The sequence below is a fragment of the Hemibagrus wyckioides genome, linkage group LG01 (assembly GCF_019097595.1).
Source record: "Hemibagrus wyckioides isolate EC202008001 linkage group LG01, SWU_Hwy_1.0, whole genome shotgun sequence".
In the NCBI taxonomy this organism is placed as follows: Eukaryota; Metazoa; Chordata; class Actinopteri; order Siluriformes; family Bagridae; genus Hemibagrus; species Hemibagrus wyckioides.
The window spans coordinates 4,709,979-4,730,779 of NC_080710.1; the positions used below are offsets into that span (position 1 = coordinate 4,709,979).

The 20,801-nt window shown below is 39.8% G+C and overlaps 2 protein-coding genes across 5 annotated transcripts; both read right to left on the reverse strand.

Moving 5' to 3' along the window:
- On the reverse strand, positions 1–5,204 carry dcakd (dephospho-CoA kinase domain containing). Of its 2 annotated transcripts, none has more exons than XM_058402598.1 (5): positions 5,167–5,204; positions 4,273–4,385; positions 3,124–3,327; positions 2,569–2,656; positions 1–1,564 (listed from the first exon to the last, which is right to left on the reverse strand). In XM_058402598.1, the coding sequence occupies exons 2-5, from the start codon at positions 4,382–4,384 to the stop codon at positions 1,279–1,281; spliced, it is 690 nt and encodes a 229-aa protein (XP_058258581.1). In that variant the 5' UTR covers position 4,385; positions 5,167–5,204; the 3' UTR covers positions 1–1,278. The 2 variants fall into 2 exon arrangements, with proteins under 2 accessions (XP_058258581.1, XP_058257832.1); XM_058401849.1 differs by having other exon boundaries at positions 4,917–5,202.
- Positions 5,205–6,956: 1,752 nt separating this feature from the next.
- On the reverse strand, positions 6,957–20,567 carry LOC131352095 (protein FAM171A2). Of its 3 annotated transcripts, none has more exons than XM_058388020.1 (8): positions 20,326–20,567; positions 19,216–19,443; positions 17,345–17,437; positions 14,979–15,131; positions 14,699–14,878; positions 14,010–14,123; positions 13,518–13,644; positions 6,957–13,357 (listed from the first exon to the last, which is right to left on the reverse strand). In XM_058388020.1, exons 1-8 carry the CDS (start codon positions 20,414–20,416, stop codon positions 11,788–11,790), a joined length of 2,556 nt encoding a protein of 851 aa, XP_058244003.1. In that variant the 5' UTR covers positions 20,417–20,567; the 3' UTR covers positions 6,957–11,787. The 3 variants fall into 3 exon arrangements, with proteins under 3 accessions (XP_058244003.1, XP_058244081.1, XP_058244160.1); XM_058388098.1 differs by lacking the exon at positions 20,326–20,567 and adding an exon at positions 20,039–20,293; XM_058388177.1 differs by lacking the exons at positions 17,345–17,437; positions 19,216–19,443; positions 20,326–20,567 and adding an exon at positions 15,279–17,331.
- Positions 20,568–20,801: the final 234 nt, after the last annotated feature.

Consider the following 20,801-nt stretch of genomic DNA (forward strand, 5'->3'; position numbering starts at 1 on the left):
TTATTCTGGAAACTTGTTTAATGTGTCAGTTCAACTGTTACATTCCCTTCATTTCCAAAGAGCAGCACTGACTTGACCGGATACATTCAGCTTCACCTGTGTGTGTGTGTGTGTGTGTGTGAGACAAAGAAAACTGAAACTGAGCTTCATTTACAGAGCAGATTATAGTGTTTGTGTGCTTGAATCAATCACAGTGTTTTCAGTTTCTTCGTCGTTATGAGGACAGAATTCGAAATGCTGTAAAGAGGTGTGTTAAGTAGCTGGACCTCCGTTAGTGCACTTTAGAACTGAATATAGATGAATAAATAATTTCGCGAACTCACTTTCACCAGGAAAGAAAACAAAAACCAACCCACACTATGTGGTAGGACACGCAGGCTGTGATCCAGCCCCATTTCCCAAAGCTTTGTAGCAAAAAAAGTGCAAATTGTGATACTGACCATTAAAATTTATGTAGCTTTTCGATTTGTCTGAATGTGGAAGAAAACCCATTCTATACTAAACACTCTTAAAAATATGGGAAAAATAAAACCGAAGAGAAAAGCTTAAAATTTGTATATATTAGTTAGGTTTTCTCCCAAAAAAACAAAAAATTAAAACATAACAAATTTTTACTTTATTTACAGTGTGATAATTATTAACTTGCTTAATACTAACATTTTATTATCATTGCTTTTTTGGTTATTAATTTAAAAAAAAAAAAAAAACCTACACAAATATTTCTGTAGTGATTTTTAAACGAATTGGTTATGTGATTTTTCACAAATTTTATAAATTGTTTTGTGTAAATTCAACGACTGAGCCACTCGTTTTTCGATCTTTTATAATCTTCGCTTTCGTAGGCCAAATCCACAAAAAATTAATAGCTGATTTGCTAATTTTCTACATCAATCATCCTTAAATTAGTGAGTGAGTTTACAGCGCGTTTACATTTTGCCCTGGTGACAAAAATGGCGACTAAACAGTAAGAAAACGCTTCCTATAATGCAGCTCGTCCACTGCAGCTGGTCACTGCCTCCTTTCCTGTTAAAGTCTTAACTGACCGATTAGTTTTGGATCGCTTTCTTTCGAGCCGTTAATATGAAACCAACGATCAGTTGAGCGTCATTTGTAACGTAAAAAAGTGCTGAAGTGTATCCGTGTGTCTCCAGGACAGCGGGCTGTGGGTGATAAAGATGCTGTGTGTGAGGAATATGTTTTTGATAGAGGTTAAAGTCTGTAGGTCATTTCTGTATATAAAGTACATTCGCTACGTAAAATGTGTTTTGCACTTGATGGCTAAGATGTTAGGAGTTTAAGCATGTACAGAAAGAGTCCTCCTAGCCCGGCGACGGCTGCCACGGCGACGGCTCTGATGGGAAGGAACTCCATGGAGTCGTCCAGCACGGTGTGTAAGCGCAGGACCTGGCGGTGTGTGTCCTCGCGCGAGCCGGAGTTTTCGATTACATGCCTGGCCAGCCCTCGCTTCTCGCTCAGGGGCATCTGGGCAGCAATGCGCTGTTCTGCCTCCTCGCGGCTCAGGGAGTCACGCTGCATGAGCCGAGCCAGCTGAGTGGCGGGGTCACTGAGGATGAGAGAACAACAGATAGACAGATGCACACAGAGAGAGAGAGAGAGAGAGAGAGAGACAGGGGGGGTTAAGAGATGCAGTCATATGTTTCAGCATTTCAGAGTTAAAAACATAAAAACTAAAAACTTCACCATACACATTCCTGTGAAAGAGGCAGCACTATACAAACACTAACACAGGATTACAGCCTGTGATCTGAAATACAGCCAGAACCAATCAGAACTGCTGTTACTGAAAATCAACCAACACATTCTGACCAATCAGAATCAAGAATTCAAAAGCACTGGGATCTAGGATGAAAGAAGGAAAAGAGGAAGGAAGGAAGGAAGGAAGGAAGGAAGAGAAGAAGGAAGGAAGGAAGGAAGGAAGGAGACAAAGGAAGAGAGGAAGGAAGGAAGGAAGGAAGGAAGGAAGGAAAGTATTGTGGATAGAAGGAAGGAAGGAAGGAAGGAAGGAAGGAAGGAAGGAGGAGACGAAGGAAGAGAGGAAGGAAGGAGGGAAGGAAAGTATTGTGGAAGGAAGGAAGGAAGGAAGGAAGGAAGGAAGGAAGGAAAGTATGGTGGATAGAAGGAAGGAAGGAAGGAAGGAAGGAAAATATTGAGAATAGAAGGAAGGAAGGAAGGAAGGAAGGAAGGAAGGAAGGAAGGAAGGAAGGAAGGAAGGAAGGAAAGTATTGTGGATGGAAGGAAGGAAGGAAGGAAGGAAGGAAAGTATTATGGATGGAAGGAAGGAAGGAAGGAAGGAAGGAAGGAAGGAAAGAAAGAAAGAAAGAAAGAAAGAAAGAAAGAAAGAAAGAAAGAAAGAAAATATGTATATATATAAGAAAATATGGATAGACAGAAGGAAGGAACAAATGAACAAAGGAACAAAGGATAGAAGGAAGAATACATGATGTAATACAGCAGTAAATCACACATAACCACTTTTTCATGCTGCATGTAAATAAACAGCGGATGATAAATGCTAAATATTTTTATGATGAAGACTAGAGCTCTTACCAATACACCACGACGGTGTGCTTCATTAAGTGAGTGAGACGACGCGTCTCAAACAGCAGAGGAACGTCCAGAATGACATAGCGGTAACCTTATGAAGACAAACAGAAAGATTTATTAAAAATAATGTCAAATATTTCTCATCCTCAAACCTCTGGAAAGGAAAGGAAGAAAAAAGTGTGTAAGAAGGAAGGAAGTGCAGAAGGTAAAAAATGTGAAAAATTTAGTACAAAAGGAAGGACGGAAGGAAATAAACAAACAAACAAAGGATGGACATGTGGAAGTACAGATGTTGGTGTGGATGGAAGGAAAGATGAAAGCAGAAAGGAAAGGAAATGTGTAGGAAAATAAGGATGGAAGAAAGTGAGGAAGAAAGGAAATAAGTGCAGAAGGAGGTCTGAGGGGAAGGAAACAAGAAAGTAGAGGAAATGTAAAAGAAAGTAAAGAAGGAAGGAAGGAAATGGACAGAAAACAATTGCGGAAAGAAGGAAGGAACAAGTGAAAATAAGGAAGAAGTGTGGAAAAAAGGAGTGTGTGTGTGTGTGTTTTGACTCCAACCTCGGAGGAAGTAGTACAGGATCTGTTTGAGCATGGCTCTGTGGATCTCAGGGTGTGTGATGGAGTTCAGCATTCTGCGTTTCTCAGGGTCGGAGAAGATGATCTGGCCGAGCTTCTGTCTGTCTATCTCCCCGTTCTCCAGCAGAACCTCCTGCCCGAAATACTGCACCAGGAGGCGGTACGCTCGGGTCTGAGGCTCCACCACTGTCGCACAGACACAGGCTTCAGCACCACGGATTCACACACACTGCTTTCATTTTCAATACAACACAATGCCCAGCAAACTGCATCGAACATTCAGACTAGACCATATAATACATCTAAATTTAAACAACTGGAACATTTTATCAACATTTACATTGCTGCGTTTGTCACAGCCACAAACAAACAAAAACACAAGAGTGCAGAACTGACAACAGATAGGAAGAAGAGTAGAAGGACATTGGGAAAGGAAGGAAGCACAGAGGTGCAGAAGGAAGGAAGGAAGGAAGGAAGGAAGGAAGGAAGGAAGGAAGGAAGGAAGGAAGGAAGGAAGGGAGTAAAAAATAAAAGAAGGAATTGTGGATAGAAGAAAGGAAGTGCAAAGGGACAAATGAAGACACAAAAGATGGGAGGAATTGTGTATAGAAGGAAGGAATTATGGAAGAGAGGAAAAAATGAATAATGGAAAGAATGAAGGATGAAAGGAATTATGTATAGAAGGAAGGAAGGAAGAAAGAAAGGAAAAATGAAGAGAAGAGAAGAGAAGAGAAGAGAAGAAGGTATTGTGGATAGAAGGAAGGTAGGAAGGAGGAAAGAAAGAAAGAAAGAAAGACAGAAAGAAGGAAAGAAAGAAAGAAAGAAAGAGAAAGAAAGAAAGAAAGAAAGAAAGAAAGAAAGAAAGAAAGAAAGAAAGAAAGAAAGAAAGAAAGAAAGAAAGAAAAAGTTGTTGCAGAAGGATGGAAGTGCAAAAGGAAGTAAGGGCGGTAGTGAGGAAGGGAGAAGGGAACTGAAGAAGGAAGTAAGAAAGGACTGAATGAAGAAGGAAATGAATGAATGAAGCAGGGAAGAAGGTTTAGAAGGAAGGGTGAAAGAAAGAAAGAATGAAAGAAGAGAACTGTGAAAGGAAGAAAGTGTGTTAATGTGATTTTGTTTCCTCTGTTTGTTCACCTCTCCTGGCCACGACATCCGCATCGATGACAGGACAGCCGAGCTCCCGGAGCTGAGAGGACACGGTGCTCTTTCCTGAGGCGATTCCTCCCGTTAACCCCACCAGAAACATGCTGCAACACAACACCACACACCGGATTACATTTATTAACCAAAAACAAACACAATTCTGTTATTATTCTTCAACCACTAGTGCTTGACCCCTCCATGACAGAAAGCAGTACGGTCATTGTATTCACTAGCTCATTCACCTCAGTGAGTTATGGAAAATAAATCAAGGGGCGCTGTTTGAAAGCACGCGTGTTGTGCGCCATCTGGTGGCCGCTGTGTGAACTACATCTTCGTTTTCTTTTTCTGCGAACTGCACATTACTACACATTACTTATTTACTTCAGTAAACTGTGTGCATTCTTAAAAGTACTAATCCATACTACAATGCTGTAACATATTTATTATTAATTAGTTATTATCTAACGTTATATGCATATAGATAAGAGCTAGCTAGCCACTATGAGCATGTAGTTCCTGTGTAACAGCGTGTATAACGCATTATTACTAGTTTATAGCTCACTAACACCTGGAAACACCCTGAAAGATTTATTTGTTAATGTTAATGCTTTAAGGTAAATGTTTCGCCTACTTACTAAACGTTGTTGTTGACCTAAAAAGGCAAAATAATAATAATAATAATAATAACAGAGACGTCCTTCTCCTTTCCTTAACACGACTAAATCCTTCGGCACGTGCTGCAAATCAAACTACATTCACACGCGACACCATGAAATAAATTCATTATACACTTTTAGGAGTTTGACTGCTCTGGCACATAGTAAGACAAAATAAAAATATTTTTATAAATCACTCGATGGAGATTGACCGGATGAAGTCAAATACCGTGCCCCAGCTGGCCAAACCTGACGCTGGCTACGTCCTAAATACTTCCCTTGTTCCCTATATATTAGCACTACAAAATGGAGTAAAATGGCGACTGTAGGCGTCATGTAGTGCACTGTGTGTGAGAGAGAAAGCCATTTGGGAATAAACCGATATACGTTGCTGTGAATGTGTTGTTGCTGCCACCTGCTGGACTGGAGGACAAGAAGAGGACAAGAGGACAAGAATAAGGCAACGACTGAGGCGCGAAACAGTGAAAACGAATGCAAGTGTTGAATTTTTATTTAAAAAAATAAAAAATATAAAACAAAAAAAGCTACAAAATGAAAGAAATAAGAGCTGACAGGAAGAGGCATGACACAATAAAGAGAAGTTTAGTAATGAAACAAAAACATTAAAAGGAACGAACTGAAAACAGGTGAGCATAATAAGGAGTGATGAGGTAAAGGCAAAGATAAATAAGGTAAAGGAGAAGATAGATGAGGTAAAGGCAAAGATAGATTAGATAAAAGCAAAGATATATGAGGTAAAGGAAAAGATAGATGAGGTAAAGGCTAAGAGGTAAAGGACAAGATAGATGAGATAAAGGTGAAGACAGATGAGGTAAAGGCAAAGACAGATGATGTAAAGGCGAAGACAGATGAGATAAAGGCGAAGATAGATGAGGTAAAGGCAAAGACAGATGATGTAAAGGCGAAGACAGATGAGATAAAGGCAAAGATAGATGAGGTAAAGGCAAAGACAGATGAGATAAAGCCGAAGATAGATGAGGTAAAGGCAAAGATAGATGAGGTAAAGGCAAAGACAGATGAGATAAAACCGAAGACAGATGAGGTAAAGGCAAAGATAGATGAGGTAAAGGCAAAGATAGATGAGGTAAAGGCAAAGACAGATGAGGTAAAGGCAAAGACAGATGAGATAAAGCCGAAGATAGATGAGGTAAAGGCAAAGATAGATGAGGTAAAGGCAAAGATAGATGAGGTAAAGGCAAAGACAGATGAGATAAAGCCGAAGATAGATGAGGTAAAGGCAAAGATAGATGAGGTAAAGGTGAAGATAGATGAGGTAAAGGCGAATAAAGATTAGGTAAAGGAGAAGACAGATGAGGTAAAGGAGAGGACAGATGAGGTAAAGGCGAAGACAGATGAGGTGAAGTCGAAGATAGATTAGGTAAAGGAGAAGATAGACAAGGTAAAGCTGAAGACAGATAAGGTAAAGGTCAAGACAGATGAGGTAAAGGCGAAGACAGATGTGGTAAAGTCAAAGATAGATGAGGTAAAGGAGAAGGAAGATGAGGTAAAGGAGAAGATAGATGAAGTAAAGGAGAAGGAAGATGAGGTAAAGGCAAAGATAGATGAGATAAAGTCGAAGATATACGAGGTAAAGAAGATAGATTAGGTAAAGGAGAAGGAAGATAAGGGAAAGGCAAATATAGATGAGGTAAAGGTACTGCCATTGTTTGTGAGTTATAAATACTTACTAAACTGACCCCATAAGTGATGACTAATTTGGTTCTTCAACCTTCAGTGTGTCTGTAAATGGATGATGACATAAAAATGACAACTGGTTTAAGAGGAATAAAACACTTCCTGATCACACGCCTGAGAGTTTTATGCTTAATATTGTTTTTAATAGCCTCAAACTAACATATTTGTTTGAAGACAAATCGATCTTTTTGTTCTGTAACAAAAAATCCCATAATTTTTCGCAATGTTTTTTGTTGTTGTTGTTATTTGCAAATCTCTCACAAATTTTAAAAGTGAACAAAAAAAAATCACCAGAGAGAAGTGTGAAATCAATATGTAAACAAGTTTATTATCATGTTGTCTTGGGAGAATGTACAATCAAATCAATGCTTTTTCTTACAATTCAGTAAAGGTTTCGAATTGAAATGCCACACGGAAAAGCTACGACTGAAAACATGAAAAGTCTGAGCCGAGTCAGGACGTCCGTCCATCCCAGATTAACAAGAGAAATATTTACACGTCTTCTCAGAGCACTCGTGATCACGTTATTCACTTTATGAATCTACAACCAGACGGACGCTTACGGACGGTTCGCAGTAACGACGGAGAATGGCTTCGGTTTGAAAGGGAGCACCTTTAAGACAGAGGATAATTCACACACACACTCCATACTCACAGAGAGCAAACACTCTTCTCTTTACAATACTCTCTATACAATACTCAATAAATACATTTAGATTCAGGTGAAAACAGGAAAACAGGAAGTGAAAACCATACGAATAGAAAAAAGGGGGCTTTTGTACGGAAAAAAATTCTGCAACAAGCTTGAAGGGACAAAGTATAGAAATCCACATGGAATTAACACAGATTTTTCAGCTTCTACAGAAAATATCTGACCTTCTGGAACAAAACAGAGAAATGAGACAAACAGACAAAAATAGCAAAACAGATTTTTGAAACTTTTTAGTTTCTGGACTCTTGGGGTTTCTCAAAGGAAACTCTTAAAGAACAAACCAACATTAGGGTTCTTCTGAAAAGCATCTTAAAAAGACCTCATACATATTCCTCAACACCTCTAGGGTTCTTCATGGGTTCTTTAAGGGATTGGCTGGATTTCTAAAAGTTCATTGCTTTCTAAAATAATTCTACTATCTAGTAAGAACCTCACACATATTCCTTAAAACCTCTAGGGTTCTCCAAAGGGGTTGGTTGGATTGCTTAAAGTTCTTAGCTTTCTAAAAATAGTTCTACTATCTAGTAAGAATCTAGACAGAACCTTGAAGGGATAAACCTAAGAAATCCTCAAATTCTCTGGGGGATAAATCACTCTTGGAAAACAATTCCTCAACTTTTAAGGAACGAGGTAAAGAAATCTGTCTGGGAAATAAACAATGGATTCTGTAAAATTCACAAAAAGACATAGTCTTTGTGGGAATAAACAGATCCTTAAAGGGACAAATCAAAGAAATCTTTTGTTCTGGGTTCTGGTGATGGTTCTGCAACACCTTATTTAGAAAAAAAATGGTTCCTCAAAGGAAGTTAATACGTTTTTAGCTTCTTAAAAGCTTTCTACCTTCCGGAAGCATCTCAGAAACGGAAACACTGTTATCGAGGTGAAGCAACAAACCAAACAAATTCTGAAAAAATAAACGGTTCCGTAATTTAATAGTTCTTAACTAACAGTTCCTAAGTCCTAACTTTTCGTCTCAGATATTTAAGCAAAAACAGGCACAAGTTTCTAAGTGTTTTTAAAAAAAAAACAAAAACAAAGTTCTATGGCTCTATTACATGTTTAAATAGTTAAATAGTCCGATTATTTTATTTTAAATATATCTGTATTTACATGGTGCGTATATATATCGAGCGGTATATTATTAAAGCACCAATAGCGACAGGTCAGTGTTACAGCAGGTAGAAGAGCTCCAGTTACTAGAGCCAGAACTGACACTTCTGGGATCTACAGTACAATAATCTGAGGCAACTGGTGTCATTTTGGTTCGGCAAAAACAATTTGAGTAAAGTCAAGACGTTTTTTGGTGTCTGACGTTCGCTTGTTTAGTTTTGTACTAGAGTTACTCTTTAAAATAATGTAGTCAAATGTATCTATTATTATTATTATTATTATTATTATTATTATTATTATTATTATTATTATTATTATTAACCAAATAGAAACCTGATTGCTAAACATTTTTCCTAATTTTGCTAATTTTATTTTTTACATTTTTCCAAATTTTGCTAAATTTAAGTAAATTTTTTTATTTCCAATATAATTTCTAATAGAAAAAATCTAACTTTTTCATTTTTATTATTTATAATCTTACTGTATGAAATACCAGTTATGTTTAATTATATTTTAAACAGGTTTACTTGCCTAGATTTTTTTTTTTTAAATAAATCAGATAACTATTTGTGCCATTCATAAATTTCTAAACAATTTACATTTTCGAAGTGCTGTAGTACAAGTGCAGTAAAACAATTGCAGAGGGGAAAAAAGCTGTATTAACAGTCTGATGAAAACCAAACAAAAAGATGTCTCAGCTAATCAATTGAGCTATTCATTAATTAATTAATTTATTTGTTTATTTATTTATTTTTTGGCCGAACCAAACCAGTAGTGCTTAGTTGACCTGTGCTTCTGCTGTGCTTTGATTTAAAATAGGCCACAAGTTGTTTTTTTTTGTCCTATGAAAATGAACCAAAAAATGTGTCTCCAAAAATGAAAAGATTAAAAATATTATTTTGAAAAATGAAGGATGTGACTTTGAATGGAGAAAGTTTAGAATTCTCATCAAGAAAGCAGCATTTCATTCACGGTTAAGAGCGATTACAGAGAGTAGACAGAAAAGACAGTAAAAATTGCCATGCAGTTAAGTAAAATGCACTGGCGGATAACAAATAGCACCGAATATTTCAACACAGGGTTTGTTGTTTTAGCCTTCCGACAAGGCGCCATTTTGGCTTCTGCACATGCTAAACATTCACCTCACTCGCTTTCTCGCAAACTCAACACAACACATTTCATAACTCCCATATTCCCATACTTCACTGGAACAATTTTGATCCTCAGTCATAAAAAATCTTCCTAGTCTACATCCCATGCATATAAAAACTACTATATACACAGGATTCCCTCTGTTGGAATTCTCAATTCTGATTGGTCAGAAAGTCTTACTGTTTCTATAGTAACAGCTGATTCTAGAGGTCCTTACGTGGTGGATGCTCCAAATAATCGATTCCTAATTACAAAATTAATAGTAGTTTTTTGTGAGGAAACGTTTGTTTAACATTCATGAAAAGTGGTTATTGAATTCAGTGAATTGTAACGAAGTTTTAGAACCAAAACGACACGATTTCTCTGTAACTTTTGTCTTATTAACATTAAGAGAAAATGTTTTTTTAACAGAAATAAGTTGTTGCGCAGACGTCCTGTAACATTAACAACGTACATAAAAGAGGATAAAAAGTAAAACTTTCGCAATATTGCTATTATAAGAGGAATAAAACACTTAGGAACATGCTGTCCGGGGAAATTCATTCAGAACAACTTGGATACAGTCCAATGCTATCCTTAATTATTTGTCGATTATTTCGCTAAAACTGTGTTTTCGTAAACTTACTTTTTACTTAACACGCTTTATATAATTACTGAAATGTCTTCACCCCATTCAGAAAGCAGCTGTCTGATTAAATGTTTTTGGATCACAGTCAAATTTGTTTTTTCAGTTTGTGATTGGTCAAAATATCACGTTTGGTTGTGTAACTGCAAAAAGCAGCAGTTCCTTTGATTGTGAACGTAGCAACAGTGCAAGGTCATGATACTGATGTAGCTCACAGCCCCCTCAAAACCTTTTTGTGTATACTGTTTTTAAAAAAAAACCTGATTTATGTCAGTCGAGACGTTATCAAGCGAGTTTTTTAACACTAAAAATCACTCCCAAATGTGATCTCTGATAAACTCTGGTAAACTTAGTAAATATTGTAAACCATGATTAAAAAGTTACAATTAGTATGATCTGAAAAGTTCATATTGGCACATAAACGTGTACAGAAAAAAAAACAGCATTTCCTGTACAAAACTTTGTTTCAGACATGAAAAGAAAAAACAAACATCGCCACTGGATAACTACTTTAAAAAACAGGAACGAACAAATGAAAACTTTCAACTGTGTCTAATAAAATCACCTAATAAAGAAATAAACTATGAATTGATACAAATCCTGTCAACTGTGGAGGCATTGGTCATTGGGAATGTTTGGATTTATAAACCAGTATTTCCTAATATCATCACTGTTCATATTGACATCTTGGTGTTATCAATATTTAAAAAAAAAAACATTAATAATACATGAATAAAGTAACACACATATAAATGTGTGTACAATAAAATGTACATCAGGAATATGAAACAGGATGTACACAAGAATAACATCAAATATGAACATATGAAACCACCCAGTTGTGTAAAAGTAATCTTTCACTCTTCAGCACAAGGCCTCCTCCTCTTTTTTTTTTTTTTTTGCCCCAAAACCAGTCATAAACATGCCATTTCCATTACGGCACCATTCCAAAAATCCACACCCATCACCAAGCCATTCTGGCTGAGATGCAATTAAAACAGTCCTGTATGTAGTTTTGTGACTTCATTTGTGCCGTAGTTGATTGTAAACGTACGTATATAACGTACATTAAGAAATATTTTTATTTAGACTTATGGTAAAAACTCCATTTCATATTAGGTAAGGGACTTCAGTCAGGCATCATCGAGGTGTTGGATATATTTTATGTCAGTGTCACCTCATCTGCTCTTCTGTTCCCGGAATCTCATCTTTTTACTAGTCTCATATTCACATCAGAACTAGAGATATAGTTTTTGGTGATGTAAGGGTGGTATTTGATTTATTACAAAATGATTCTAACATTGTTTCATTCAGCTTGCAGGAAATGGATTAAATTGCCCCAATATATTCAAAAATTTGCTTACAATCACCAATTTTAAAAAAAAATCCTCATTATTAAACAAGGGCATCACCTTTTTCCTTGATAAGACCTCCTTTTTATAGATGGTGCTGAAGTGTCAAACAGGTTCCAGGACCCAGGTGGACAGGTTCTTCATATGTAAAAAGGTTTGACTTGGTCTCTTTCTGTTACTGTTTTACTTCTTGGGATGGAACACCATGAGTGGTCGTTCTTCAATGCGTTGCCATGGACTTTTCTTGTTCTCATCCTTGTCATCTGGGTCGTTATCATCCTCTGGGCTGGTGACAGAATCCCGTTGGGTCTCACTGTTGCTGCTACGCGAGCTGTTACCCCGGCTTCGTCCCCTTCTTGGCATTGGTGACCCTCGTGGTTCCTCCGGGCCATCATCAAGTAGGGGAGTCAGTGGATTTTCGAGAGGTGATCCCGCCCCCATACGGCCAACTCCACCGGCAAGATCTAGAGGATCATTATAAGGCAGTTTCGAATAATGCTTCCCCCCACTGCTGCTCCCTCCATGCCCCTTCCGCCCATTTCCATGCCTTTCCTCTTTACTCTTCCGTCCTGATGCTGGCTTGCGCTCCTGTTGAGTATCTTGGAGACTTGTGTCTGGGCTGCAATCCTTACTGGTGCCAGCAGGGGCGCTCAGAGTGCTTTGAGCACTATGGTTACTGCTGTTAGCTCCACTGTGAGCAAATTCTGAGGCAACATCAATGTAGGAGTGTCGCACATGAGCATTGGCACGCCCATCAAGAGATATGAACCAGGCACGAGGGTGCTGCTTGACTCCTAGTTCTCGAAGTTTCTTTTCGGTTAGTGCCTGGAGTTCTCCATTCATCTGAGCCATAGTGGAATCATTAAAGAGCACTGGAATGTGGACTGGTGCTGACGGACCTCCAGATGCCCACATATTCTCCTCAGAACCATCTGGGGAACCAACTCCTTGCTGGCCTTGCATCTGGCCTGATCCCTGGATCTGGACCTGGTGACCTTGGCTCTGAACTCCACTGCTACCACCATTACCTGCCCCTCCTTGGCCTTCCCTTTCCCTCTCAGCCTGACCCTGGCCATCCTTTCCACCATCCGAACCACCAAACTCAGACGACAGGCGCATGTAATGTGCTGGAATGACCAAGGTTGGAACCATGCTGCGGTACATATTTTCTGTCATTTGATCTAAAGAGCTGCAGAATATGATCTGACCAGGCTGTGTGTTCAATGTTGTTGGACGAGCAAGATGGTCCTGACTTTGGGAAACCTGTGAGTATTCTGGTGGCTTGTCCGAGAGAGGTGGAGAAGGTGGGTCAGCCGTGTATCCACGATTGTCATTAGCAACATGTCTGCGACGGTACTCGTGATCCTTGACATCTGGGCTGTAGTTGCGACTATAGTCTTCATGAGAAAGGGTACTTTCATGGGTACTTGTTTCTGTGGAACGATGTACCTTCATAGGGAAGCTTTCAGCACCTCGCTGGGCTCCTTTGGACTGTTTATTTTTGGATGAATGACGGAGTTTGTGTGCTGGTACGTGCTTGGCAAATTCGTCACGTGCACTCTTGTATTCGTGGGATGTCGAGGCATCAGATTTGCTGGCCTCCGGGTCACCATTGGTGGAGGTTGCTTCAACATGACCACCACAGATAAGGTTTAGGCGAGAGGTGGAGGTGCCCTGGTCTCTTCTGGAGTTGCTCAGAGCAGCTGAGACTTGTCCCTGCTTTTGCTGTCTCCGAGGCTTCAGGCATCTCCGTCTATCAGCAAGAGACAAAAGCAAGAATGTGAATGCATGTACTATGTAAGTTGCTACACAGTGGAGCCTTGGAAAAGACAATGCTTCAGGTAAAGACATTGGATAATCCTTCATTATGAAAATTTAAAAATAACAAAAACTGACATGCTACAACCACCAACCTGCAGTAGTAAAGGAGAACACAGAGAAGTACCAGTACAAGCAAGGCCAGAGATCCCAGTATGGAGAGCAAGATAAGGGTATGGTATGTTGTGATGTCCCTCAGGCTTGGATGAGACAAACCAGGCCCTAAAATGCAATCACAGTTTTGCTAATGTATCATCATCATTGCACAATTTTATACATACAGAAACACTATTAAGCATTAAGTTAAAAGGAACTGATTGTCATTACAGGTCTAAAAATATTTCTCTGACTTCCTGACTCAGGAAGAACATGGCAACCTCAAAAACAATCATCTGATCAAGGAGCCTAGAAATTCAACGTGAACACCAGTATAAATCTACCCAGAATACAGAGAACCTTCTTCCATAATTTATTAAAGTAGCCTTTGAACTTAGACTACCACCACTTAATCAGGCCAACATGTGTCTATTTTCTAAACTAGTGAGTTTGATTCAGGTCACAAAAATAAATGTGCATGTGTATTTTACCGGATGATGAGGGAAAGGCCGCTATCCAGTATCCCAACCGCGAGGCCATAAAGTCCCATGTAAAATGAGAGCCATCTCTTCTAATGTAACCAGTCCCGTTTCTCACCCAAAGGCCTGGAAAAAGCAATATCAATGTTTTGTACTTGTTAGACATTATTAAAAAAATGCAATCCAGTTACCAAATAAGACATTAATACATAGAACAAGGATGGTTCAAATCAAATTCTGATTATGCCATCCATCCATGTCCAGGAGCCAAGGGAGTAAAACAGGCTATGTTCTCAAACACAGCAAGCAAGTTCATGTATGTGGAAGAGGGTTGATGGCACTTTCCCCAGGGTTTGTTATGCTACACTGTGACTCAACATAAACAGAAATTCAAAAAGGTGAAGTTGGCTGACTTCATATGTCTCATGTTAGCCTTCACCCTCCCCAGCCTTTACCTGTCTTATGACGGGGAAAGCTGGCTGGTGGGTGGGAATTAGCAGGGAGAGAAGGGAGAGGGGAAAGTACAAAATAAACTTGCGTTTCTGCAGAACAAATATTGACAGTAAGACAAGATCATCTGTCCTGCTAAATTTAAATCTGAGACTGCCTCAGCTGAGAATTTGGCAGAACAAGAAAGTGTCATCAGCATACAATAAACAAGAACCCATCAGAAAGTACATTACATAAACCTGTATGCATACCTGCGTTCATGTTATACACCCACACAGGTATGCTGGTGGGAGACCGGACACGGGAGTCGGTGGGCAGTGGAACGGAGAAATGAACCGGCTCTGTGACTTGAACCTCATTGCCTTCCCGGTCAAAAAGCTGTGCACTGACTGCAGCTATTACTGTCAAATCCGTCCAAATGTTCTCTCCTCCTACATGAACAAACATACGTTACTTTTCATGCAGTCATTTATCAGCAAATATGTAAATCATTCTCAAAATGTACAAAGATCTGTCTATCTGGTATACGACCTGTGGCATTGGGTTCCAGGGCCAGGAGGTAGGGGAAGTCGTTGATTTCACTCGAATCTCTGGCAGTAGTCAAAATAGCAGTCATTTCAGAGAAGGAGGAGTTCAACTGCAAGCTCCGCCTTGGAATGTGCAGCCATGGCTGGCTCCGCCCTCCTGTGTGATCACATCGGGGTTGTGGTTTTAGTTAATTATTTGTGCCCCACTGATATTAGAGCCACATAGTAAAGACATGTTAAACATTTAAGCACAATTTATGTACTTGATACTTCAAGGCTAAAATTTTCATTTCATTGTCTGTACCACTTATCCGTTCTATCCTCGGGTCACGGGAAGCCTGTGCCTATCTCAGGCGTCAACGGGCATCAAGGCAGGATACACCCTGGACAGAGTGCCGACCCATCGCAGGGCACACACACACACACACACACACACACACACACACTCATTCACTCATGCAATCACACACTACGGGCAATTTAGAGACTCCAATCAGCCTAGAAGCATGTCTTTGGACTGTGGGAGGAAACTGGAGCACCCAGAGGAAACCCACCAAGCATGGGGAGAACATGCAAACTCCACACACACAGTGAGCAGGAGCGAGACTCAAACCCAGGACGCTGGAGGTGTGAGGCTAAAATTATTATTATTATTATTATTATTATTATTATTATTATTATTGAAGGATTTTAGCCATACTAGAATATTATATTAAGCACCAGAGTTTAGAGAATGTTGTTGCTATGGCAACAGTAGCAGGAAATAGTAACTGTAAGGAAAAGTAGCTGACATCAAGGTGTGTGTATGTGTGTGTGTGTGTGTGCGCACATAGACTTGAATAAAATTAAACCGAGAGGCTATCACACTTGACTTTGGCTGTAGGCTACAATCTAGTGAATTTTTAGAGTTATCCCATAATAGGCAGCTGAGATTCAACAACACAGAGTCATCCAGCAAATAGTCTGGCAGCTTGATAAAGACCTAACTTTGTTCAGTTGTATTCGATACAGCACGTAAGGTTGCCAAGTTTCAACAAAATCTCCAGACCAACTATATCCCAAAAGGCTTGAAACTGAAAAACCAAGGCACTAAAAAACAGAGACATTTTTTTTCTTCTCTTTCAGCCTTTGCACAGGGAAACAAGGTTACTGTGGTGCGCACACATTACTGATGTATAGACATGGGCTTTTCCTCACCCAAGCTTTAAACAAATTTCTTACAAAAGACATGGCAGAATTCTGGTTCCATTTGCTGCTTCTTCTCTACTAAAAATGTTCATAGCACTATCAGAGGGCAACATGATTCCTGCCCCAGTGGGCTTCTATTGGCACCGTAGATGCAATAATATCACTATGTAGCTAAACATGGCATAAAGGCAAACAAATCAATAGAACATTGGCTTATAGCTGTCAAATAGCAACATATATTTAATAGAACTTTAAATTCTGTTTAATGGCTACTATCTATATATGGTTGGGTTCTGCAACATACACCGATCAGCCATAACATTATGACCACTGACAGGTGAAGTAAGTAATGCTGATTATCTCCTCATCATGGCACCTGTTAGTGGGTGGGATATATTGGGCAGTAAGTGAACATTTTGTCCTCAACGTTGATGTGTTAGAAGCAGGAAAAATGGGAAAGCGTAAGGATTTGAGCTTTGAGTTTGACGAAGGACCAAATTGTGATGGCTAGACCACTGGATCGGAGCATCTCGAAAACTGCAGCTCTTGTGGGGTGTTTTCTTTTACATCACGTGGATGGCTGGGTGCGTGTGCATCACTTACCTGGGGAACACATGGCACCAGGATGCACTATGGGAAGAAGGCTAGCCGATGGAGGCAGTGTCATTCTTTGAGCAATGTTCTGCTGGGAAACCTTGGGTCCTGCCATCCATGTGGATATTACATTGACACGCACCACCTACCTAAGCATTGTTACAGACCATGTACACCATTTCATGGAAACAGTATTCCCTGATGGCTGTGGCCTCTTTCAGCAGGATGATGCTCCGTGACACAAAGCAAAAATGGTTCATGAATGGTTTGATGAGCACAACAACCAGTTTGAGGTGTTGATATGGCCTCCAAATTCCCCAGATCTCAATCATATCAAGCATAAGTGGACTTACAGAATTTAAAGGATCTGCTGCTAACATCTTCGTGCCAGATACCACAGCACACCTTCATGGATCTAGTGGAGTCCATGCCTCAACGGGTCAGGGCTGTTTTGGCAGCTAAATGGGGACTAACACAATATGAGGCAGGTGGTCACAATGTTATGGCTGATCGGTGTATGCCCCTATGGACAAGCCACAAATAATCATCATCACAGCACCAGTATTCACTATCTAACGCATTGCATACCTGGAGAGCCATGAAACACATGGATGACATCATCATAGAGGATGAGGGTTCCTGGCCTTTGAGCCAGAAGGTACAAGCTGACTGAGGAGAATACTGCAATACAGATGAAGAGAGAGGATCAAGTGTTTTCTACACATTCATTTCTGTGCTAATATTTCAAGTATGACTCTAAAAGCCAAAATACCAAACATACTTTTTATCCATTTATAGTTACACTGAATGTCTGCAAAACAAGTTTGTTCCTGTTATTGTTTAGATTACAGCACTTGTAAAGTGTCTTTCTGTTATTTCTAAAGAAAGAACTGACACAGGGGTGTCTATGGCAGTTACCTAAACCTCCTTCCTCAATAATCAAGATGAGATTTTATTCAAGTAGCTGTTCATTTCTTCAGCTGAAGTCTAAAAACATTCTGCATTTCCATCACCTATACTTGTTCCCAAGGCAGGAAATGATGAGATCATGAAACGAGCATCATTCGGTATACAGACAGACTAGAGCAATCCACATCACACTACATCATCATTTATTTAAGACACCTGACTCCCATCTCCCTTTCCCTCTGAACACTACAAACATAACACTGGTCTGAGGAAGGAAACAGCTAACTAACTGAAAGATTTTACTTAGCACCTTGATGAAGTGGAAACATGAGGCACAATTAGATATTTCATTAAATGCTTGCGTTCTTCTCATTCATTCTTATATCAAAATATTAGTCCTTTTTGTCTTTGCATTTATAAGTTATCTTTATTTGTCACATATACATTACTGCACAGTGAAATTCTTTCTTCGCATATCCCATCTTTATGGGTTGGGGTCAGAGTGCAGGGTCAGCCATGACGCAGCACCCCAAGGGTTAAGGGCCTTCCTCAAGGGCCCAATGGTGGCAGCTTGGTAGTGCTGGGGCTTGAACCCCAATCTTTCGGTCAACGACCCAGAGCCTTAACCACTTTGACCACCGCCCCAAGATTTTCACATATACCAGCTTATTAGGAAGCTGGGGTCACAGCGCAGGGTCAGCCATGATACGGCGCCCCTGGAGCAGGGAGGATTAAGGGCCTTACAGTAGTAGCTTTGCAGAACTTGGACTCGAACCCCTGACCTTCTGATCAGTGCCCCACAGCCTTAACTGCCTGAGCCACCACTTCTCTGTTACAATGCTATCTGCTTGTTCAGTCCGCATTTTCTATCCCACAAATTCTCAAAGTGTTTGTATTTAAAGGTAATGGTCTAAATTTCCCTGCGTAAATATTGACATTAACAGACTTAACGGAATTATTATGGACTTAAGTCAACAGATCTGACCACAGAGGGAATCCCGCAAAGGTCAGAAAACAAATACTTTTTTATATTGTGGGATCATTTTAGTCCCCCTGAAACCCTTCCTACAAAACATGTGTCAATAATTTATGTGATTATTAAAAGTAAATTAAAGAGAAAGAGTTTAGAGATTACTACATTTCTGTACACACGTATACATGACTAAACCCATATTAAGACACATTTTACTATAGGATTTATCTTGCGATGTCTGAATGCACCATCCCAAATAGACATGGAAAAGCATCACCCTCATATCCCTTGAAAAATTGTTGATCTTAGGGCCTTACATGGTTGTTTGGTGTCAACAGCTAACCAGTAAATCAAACTCTGACACTGGAGACTCCTTCTGTATATACACATTTCTTTACAGAAATCTTCACCATATAAACACTGACACCTTTTAAAATAAGGATCGTCCACCAAAGAAGTCCTCAGGAATAAGCTGATTTGAATGAAATGAATCATCCCCATCTGACCAATCAGAATCAAGAATTCAACGAGTGATGTGGTTTAATAGTTTGGGGTATTTTTCAGACTGTTTACTCACAGGGCACTTTGTTGGCATGCCACGGCACTGAGCTGGTGACATAATCCTTTCGAGATGCCGTGATGATTACCCAGGTGCCCATGCGGTACTGGAAATTCACTACTGCCCCATCATCACTGGCCCCCTGGCCGGACGCCAGTACGCTCCGGTTGCCATGGACAACGATGGCGGCATCAGACAGGGGCGAAAGGTTGCCGCTGTCAAAGACCTTGACCCTCACCTGCACCTCTGAAAGTAGGACATTGTACACATTAATAGTCAGGCAGGTATTTTAGCTCCATCCAGAGTGTCCCTTTAGCCATCATTCGGTTTTATTAGCGATATTTAATATTATAGAAACAACAAATCCAACGTAGATTTAGTGCAAAGAGTTAAGGCCAGTTAGCAAACTAATAATATAAACTGTAATATTAACATAAAAACTGAAGCTTTAGTAGCTTTATGTGTCAAATGGCATTGTTGGTAATGTAGGAAACCGTAACCTAAAGTGAAAATACAGCTTTAAAGAAGTTTAAAGTGCAAGAAGATATTCCACAGTATATATTTTATATTTTTCTTTTTAAATGAGCTCCTAGAGTGAATCTGACATGGTGCACAGTTACACGTCGACACATCCCCGGCCCTGCACGTGCAAGAAGGAGCGTTTATATCTGCGCGTGCCTTATGAACAAAAGCAATATAAGGTGCGTGTCGCATGTGTGTCACGTTACTAATCTGCATAAACGACAGGCCTGGGGATGTCAAATGATGTCATCTGATTGGTTCATGCAGAAGAATCCGGCTGTCATATTGTTAAAAAATAAAAAAATGAAACGTTACTTACTGAATAAAATGGTCCTTAAGGCATTTTAAGGGCTGCAGCAATGCTGTCATTTCGTACACAAGATGCTCCTTTATACCACAATCAGAGTTTTATTATAACACACTACAATTCAGCTTGAACACAAAACAAAGGGCGTCAATCGAGTAGGCTTTTTAAATCATGAAGATATTATAAGGTTTGTTTGTTGGGTTTTTTTTTTTTTGGCTGATGTAATTGATTAGAGATTAGATCCCCTTGCCCTGCCGCTCCCCACCCTTCTTTCCCGCATCTTTTCCTCCCGCACTCACCGGGATCCGCCACCGATTTCCCGTGCGTCCAGTCGGCGTAGCACAAAAGCAGGAGGAAGACGACAAAACGGCTCACGCGCTCGGGCGGCATCGTCAATCCTACATTGCCGTTCCCACCACGTTAGCCATTTCTATTCATCCGTCTATGTGTGTGTGTGTGTGTGTGTGCTTTTTCTCCCTGTTTTTTTTTTCAAAGATGGTTGTTGCTAGGGGCGTTTCGCGCATCCTCACAACGACGCATCCCTCTCCCTCTTCTCCCTCTCCCTCTTCACCTCCTCCTCCTCCTCAGGACGCAGCCGCCGCGCACTGAAGCTTTATTGTTTAATGGGGAGAAAAAGAAATAGCATCGGCGACATCTAGTGGTGGGAAAAGAGCATTGCATTAATCAGATATTTGTTGTTTATAATACGTTGCGTTTCCGGCTACAATCCGCTAGAGGGCCACTTACATGCAGTCAATAATAATATTTTAAAAAA

Excerpts from the sequence above, each read along its gene's own strand:
- dcakd (XM_058402598.1), bottom strand. The coding sequence starts at position 4,384 with ATGTTTCTGGTGGGGTTAACGGGAGGAATCGCCTCAGGAAAGAGCACC. Across the intron at positions 3,328-4,272 it reads GGATGTCGTGGCCAGGAGAG|TGGTGGAGCCTCAGACCCGA; the intron begins GTGAACAAACAG and ends TCTGTGCGACAG. Across the intron at positions 2,657-3,123 it reads CCTGTACTACTTCCTCCGAG|GTTACCGCTATGTCATTCTG; the intron begins GTTGGAGTCAAA and ends TGTCTTCATAAG.
- LOC131352095 (XM_058388020.1), bottom strand. The coding sequence starts at position 20,416 with ATGCCGCCCGAGCGCGTGAGCCGTTTTGTCGTCTTCCTCCTGCTTTTG. Across the intron at positions 19,444-20,325 it reads GAAATCGGTGGCGGATCCCG|AGGTGCAGGTGAGGGTCAAG; the intron begins GTGAGTGCGGGA and ends TCCTACTTTCAG. Across the intron at positions 15,132-17,344 it reads TGTGTTTCATGGCTCTCCAG|GAGGGCGGAGCCAGCCATGG; the intron begins GTATGCAATGCG and ends GTGATCACACAG.